Source organism: Miscanthus floridulus, chromosome 1 (genome assembly GCF_019320115.1).
Source record: "Miscanthus floridulus cultivar M001 chromosome 1, ASM1932011v1, whole genome shotgun sequence".
Classification (NCBI taxonomy): domain Eukaryota; kingdom Viridiplantae; phylum Streptophyta; class Magnoliopsida; order Poales; family Poaceae; genus Miscanthus; species Miscanthus floridulus.
In genome coordinates, this window is record NC_089580.1 from 32,988,038 (window position 1) to 32,994,028 (window position 5,991).

Here is a 5,991-nt window from a genome sequence, read left to right on the forward strand (position 1 = left end):
TCAGTTCATACAAGAACTTAGCTTGACCATCATAACATTTCCACCTGCATTTCCTAGTGCTCTGTTCAAACAAAAAAATTATATCATATATGTCTTAGCAAAAGAAACAAAATATGATTTCATGTTTACCACAAAAATAATCAACCTCATCATAGTCAACCATATGGCCGCAATAATGGCCTATTCCAAGCTCCGAAGGGACTAGACCGTAGTTGGATTTAACACTATATTCGCACTTGACTGGAGGTGCTTTGTAAATTAACCTTTGTTTCTTCTTTTCCTTTGCCTTTGGTGGCTCCAGCCATTGATTCTTAGAACCGTAGAGCCACTCATTGAAATGACACTTCGCAAATCCATAACGCTACAAGAGAATATATTAGTACACGCACACATATAGAGATAAACATTTAAATAGATACACTTTCCACTTACTTCGTGTTTGTTCGGACACACAAACTCCAACGTATTCTCAGGGTTTATCACAACTCGATCTCCGCATTTGCATAGAGGAGGTTCCTCGAGTCGTCTAACTGCGGCTAGGTGCTTCTCCTTAGCCGTCATTGGCGGGGGGTTAGGGGGGTGGAACCCACCGCTGGAAGTGCTGACGTGGATATCTCCCTCTACACCAATCGTCGAAAAGGAGGTACCTAGGGTCAAACTTGTCTGCACTGTTGATCCACTGAAAGAAAAAACATCTCTCATGGGCCTACACAACAAGATTCCAACAAAATATTAGTAGCCTACTTACACAAATGAAGAAAAAAAGATAGTGGAAACAATTACTTACGTTAAAACGACTGCATGTGTAGAAGCAACGCGCCGCTGTGTCTGGATGTCTCGATTGAAACACGTCGGCCGGGAAACCACAGTCACAGTTAGGGACAGGGAGGCCAGGAGGGACAGGGGCATCTTTGGTAGACGCGTCGGGGTATAATTCTCGAGGACGACCCCGTTTTCGCCAAAACTCCTCCCGATACATTTCTTGCATCTAACAAAACGGTTGTAATTTAACAAACAAAAATCAAAACATCATAAATTTATGTCAATGAGAACCATTTGCATTACAACAAATAAAATATAACCTACACTTTGGTGCAAACTCTATCTTAGATGCAAACATGAAAACTATATAAAAACTATACTTTGGTTAGTAAAAATAAAATTTGGTACATCAACGGTGTGTCCATATATTTATTCACATATAAAAGTTGAGATGCAAACTCAAACAAGCAAAATTCTTATAAAAATTGACCTTAGAATACATGGTAATCATAATTCTAACTAACCGATTAACTTTAACATTGGCAATCCTAATCTTTCGATCCAAGGTTCTAACAACTCATATTTTCCTCCATATCCTAACTACTCATTCATATCCTTCGATCCAAACCACTCTATGTTAGTTGACACGTCAAAAAGTGTTAGTTTTGAAAAAAAACAGTGTCAATTTTAAAAATAGTTTAAAAGAAGTGTTAAAATTTTTTTCTCAGCGTGACAGTATGTATCTCCAAACTGAACTAGAAACAAAACTGCAGTTTGGTTGTCCCCATTAGCAGGTTTACCAAAGGTAATTCTACCATACGACTTGCACTGCACGACAAGCATGTTCGAATTTCATATCCTCTAGGCTGCTATGAGTGGTGAGTGGTGACAGTCATGATATGCTGCATAAGTGAAGTTGTATTGTACGACGCCCATTGTGCACCTCAAAGCCAAATGCATAGGCTACGCTGTGGCATAGATTAGCACTTAAGCGTAGCTTTTTGAAACAGACTTCATCAATGGTAAAAGCCAAAAAAAAAGCCCTCCAATTCAGTGGCAAATGATCACGTCTTTAACAAAAAGGGTAGCAACGCCTGCTGTTGCTTTATTCCTGATTCAATATCAGCATAATCAACGAACAATATGTGCCTCCAAATAAGGCTTGATTGTTTATCTCTGTAAGATAATGCAGGCATAAATACAACAAATCACAGAGAGGGGCCCTGAGGATCGTCATAGGTTAGATGTACAAGTCACAACCCTGACGGGAGGCTTAAACTTTCAAGGATTTTGGAAGCCCCTCTCGTAGCACTAAGGATTGCTCCTTCGACACTTGGGTTTGTACAGAAATCTCCACAAATTGCCAATTTCGTGCTCTTGTCCCAAACACACTTATCATCTCCACTAATTGCAATGGCTGGGAAAGCAGCACCCCTGCAATTTTACATATTATCAAATACCAACAGGGACGGGGGAAAATGCTAGTTCTTTCAATACAATTAAAGGCGACAACCCTAAAAGATATGGTTGAAAAAACTGACCATCTGTGAGCTTTCATAAAAATTGGTTGTGGAATGCTTAATCCAGTCGCCTGGAATTCACTGAACAATTCCTCTGCCACTTTAGCAAGTGCCTCTGCTGAAGGTTTCCGTGGACCAATATTCTTTACTACCTTGGAAGCATACTCAGTTGTCGAATGAAACACCCAAGATTGTCTGAATACAAACAAAAAGTACATGAAGTGAAAATTTGTGACACCAGATAACATACTATGTGTACACAAAAAAAAAAACAAAGACATGTACCTGTTAGGAGGTACACAAGCACGACCTGGCTTGCTACTATTACAAAAAGCCCAACTCAGAGAATTGGAATTGTTGAAAGAGAAGCCATGAACGGGTACCTGATTAAAACATCATTAGGAAGATAAATAGACATTTTTGCAGGAGGCAGACGAATAAATTCAGAAACCGATAAATGAAAGTTGCTTACAATATCATTAGCTAGGGAACAGCCTCATGTCCATAATTACCATGATAGCAGATTAGCAGTTAATATACAGCTAGCTAACTTGAGCATTTTGGGATACAAATATTTCCTGCAATGCTGCATTGTAGGACTTTGGTAACTACAATACCCCTGAGGTTCTACCTTATGGTCCATGTGCATGCATTTTTGCGATCACTGAGGCTCTATGCATAATGACAAATAGTGGGCCCATATGCATAATATATAAGTATGAACTGACTACAACAACAGTCTTTAGTCCCAAGCAACTGAGAAAACGGGGAACTTTGTGAGTGGATATAATTGAAGATTGCACATACCATAGCCAATGGCTCTGAGAATGCTACCATAAGAGCAAAACACGGACGAACTGGGATATCTTGAAGTATTGTAGGCAGGTGTGGAAATGACGATAAATCTGAGGAAACATTACCAAGGATTGGTCAAAGCATGTATTTCTCATTTTTTTAGAGGAAACACATGTATTTCTCATGCATCGCACTTGTATGAAAGATACTGATGCTCAGTAATTAGTACCAATATTAATACTACCTAACACGAGTGCAAGTAGTTAGCATTACCATTTAAGTGGACTCTTACGTTCAATTCAAACATGCTGCCTGTCTCTATGTTAACCATTATTTTGCCCTTACTTACAAACAAATACATACCAAGCATAAGCAGAAAAAAAAGGAGAGAAAACATGCATCGGCTCAAGGTGTCCTGCTACTATGACTTTGGGCCCCGTTCCCTTCGCTGAAAAAACAAGCCGAAACACTGTTCCGGCTGATTTGTTGTGAGAGAAAATAACTGTTCAGGCTGAAAAGTACGGATTATAAGAGAAGCGAACAGGGCCCATAACTTACAGAAACATATACACAATTTGAACCCGAGGCATGAAAAGAAGTTGCTTTTGGCAAAATAAAAAGTATCCTTCCAACTAAAATAGTGATAAGAATACTGCTATTGACTAAAGTGATAAACATTTCATTAGTAGAACTTGTCAGGAAACAAGATTGTCTTCCAAAACTAGAGCAATAATATTGAATGATATTATGGAAACTATAGAACAAACCAAGAGGTGGCGGTCTTCCAGTCAACCCAGAAAAACTTGTTGATGCTACGTTCTTATCTGTTGCTACGACGCAATCAAAATAGCCAAGATCTTTCCCATCCAAGCTAGCTAGTGACCATGAACTCCTATCTTGAAGCCAATCCATCTTGCCCACAGTGACACCAAATTTGGCTACCACACCTAGCAGAAGCAGAGTATGCATGTACATTAAGCATCTGTACAGGCTCCTCGGTCTCTGGAACATTATGGCACTCAGAAAGATGGGAGTCTGAGGTCTAACCATCCTCTGCACAGAGTGATTTGCATATTGAGTTCATGGCTGGCACTCCCACATACTTTTTAGCTGTTCCCTCCTGTAAGATGCAAGAACACATCCCAAGGAAAAAAATTATATTATATTAAGAAAACGTCAAATTAAACCTTGTGGTAAAATTTCAATATTCTCCTGCTAATCTATGTAAATCATGCTTCTTGAAAGTACTCTGAACACACCAATGCTATATTATCTGAGCAACTGAAAGCCTACATGACACTGCCTAACTTCAAAATTGCTTCGCCTCATCCCTTAAACATAGATCAAGGTAATCATCAGAGACATTCCAGATGGACAATACACGATACACAAGTTTGGCATACCCAAACTATCAGATGCACATTATGTACAGTCATTGCCAGGTTTTGAAACTGAAAATTTTAGCTAACTTCTAATTGCTTAATATCTATGTGGGACCCTCATGGTAAACCAACTGCCTTATTATTTCAGTTTTTTAAGCAATGGACAAACCTACGGAAAGGGTTGGGATTCAAAGCTCGAACCTTCTCGAAGTCTGTGAATTTGCCGGTTGCCAGATCGAAGCATGCGAATGTGGCCTTCCACTCGGCGACGATCCCCCGCGCCTCCCATCCACTGACGACCCGGGCAACCTCGCTGTTGCTGACGGTGAAGTAGGGCGCACCGTGGTCGAACCGCAGCTCCGTGCCATCCTCCATCACCTCCCTGCGCTCACCCAAGCCAAGCACCGACCAGTCAGAGCCGGAGCGACGCGGGCGCAGGGGCAGCGAGGAGTCAATCGGTCGAGCACCTCCGCTGCGCCATGCGGCCGCCGGCGCCGCGGCCGGAGTCGAAGAGCGTCACGGCCACGCCCCGCGCGGCGAGGAGCGACGCGCACACGGAGCCGGATACTGCGATCGTCGGGAAAAGTAGAGTGAGGATTGCAGGCGCCAGGCAGAACGGGGTGGATCGGATCGTTCAGTTGTTCAGGAATCAGAGGTGCGGTAAGGGACGAGAGATGAGGTTGAGCGCTAAGGCTGCTTACTTCCGGCTCCGATGACGGCGACATTGGCGGCCACCGCAGCGGAGCTCATGGCTGGACGCTTCGCGGTGCGATCTGGACTGGGACTGTGAGCGATTCACCGGAGAGCAGACTGTATAGAGCGGTGCCGGTGCGGCGTGCGGCCGAGGCGGGAGGCTTTTTCGGCCAAGTCTGGATTACGGGTTGCTGCGTGTTATTTTGTCGCGACGTGGCGCCGCGCGGACCTTTCAATTTTATATGGGCCATTCTTGAGCTGGCCTGAGCATGTGAAAGACAGCCCACTACTTGTGTGCTGCTGCTGCTGCTGCCGCCGTTCTCTCTCTGTATATATCTTGTTTTATTAGAGAAAGTATATGTAAGATACTATGCTACTAGTATTATATATCATCAGAGATCACTGCATATTTTTTACTCTTATTTCCGTTGAAACAAAAAAATGATACTAAGGTGCATATGCAAGTTATTACTAATAAGTTACTTTTTTTTTCTTGTCCTAACTAAATGATGTATATGATGTAAGGCAAATTTAGAATGAGTTTGATCGATTTTCTTGTCGTAACTAAATGATGTACGGAAAATTTAGTATAAATTTGATTTCCTTGTCATTTTACTCTTAATGAAACACGTGCACAACATGTTCGCGAAAAAAATCCTTGTCCTAACTGGATGATGCAGATGATGTATGGTAAATTTTGTATGAATTTGATTCCCTCGTCCAAACTGGATGATGCAAATGATGTACGACGAATTGGGTATGAATTTGACCTAACTGGATGATGTAAATGGTGTACGGCAGATTTAGTATGAATTTGATTTCCTTGTCCTAACTGGATG

General features: G+C 41.8%; 1 protein-coding gene across 2 annotated transcripts; it reads right to left on the minus strand.

The window, feature by feature from the left end:
• Positions 1 to 1,848: 1,848 nt before the first annotated feature.
• LOC136477920 (uncharacterized) lies at positions 1,849 to 5,333 on the minus strand. 2 transcript variants are annotated; one of them, XM_066476187.1, is made up of 9 exons: positions 5,161 to 5,333; positions 4,927 to 5,026; positions 4,661 to 4,841; positions 4,125 to 4,197; positions 3,845 to 4,024; positions 3,090 to 3,187; positions 2,568 to 2,665; positions 2,304 to 2,477; positions 1,849 to 2,196 (listed from the first exon to the last, which is right to left on the minus strand). In XM_066476187.1, exons 1-9 carry the CDS (start codon positions 5,207 to 5,209, stop codon positions 2,016 to 2,018), a joined length of 1,134 nt encoding a protein of 377 aa, XP_066332284.1. In that variant the 5' UTR covers positions 5,210 to 5,333; the 3' UTR covers positions 1,849 to 2,015. The 2 variants fall into 2 exon arrangements, with proteins under 2 accessions (XP_066332284.1, XP_066332291.1); XM_066476194.1 differs by lacking the exon at positions 3,845 to 4,024.
• Between the last annotated feature and the right edge of the window lie 658 nt (positions 5,334 to 5,991).

Bases quoted from the DNA above. Each gene is read 5' to 3' on its own strand.
- LOC136477920 (XM_066476187.1), bottom strand. From the start codon at position 5,209: ATGAGCTCCGCTGCGGTGGCCGCCAATGTCGCCGTCATCGGAGCCGGA. The intron at 5,027-5,160 runs GTAAGCAGCCTT...CGACGATCGCAG, and splicing joins CGCCGTCATCGGAGCCGGAA to TATCCGGCTCCGTGTGCGCG. The intron at 2,197-2,303 runs GTCAGTTTTTTC...GTAAAATTGCAG, and splicing joins TTTATGAAAGCTCACAGATG to GGGTGCTGCTTTCCCAGCCA.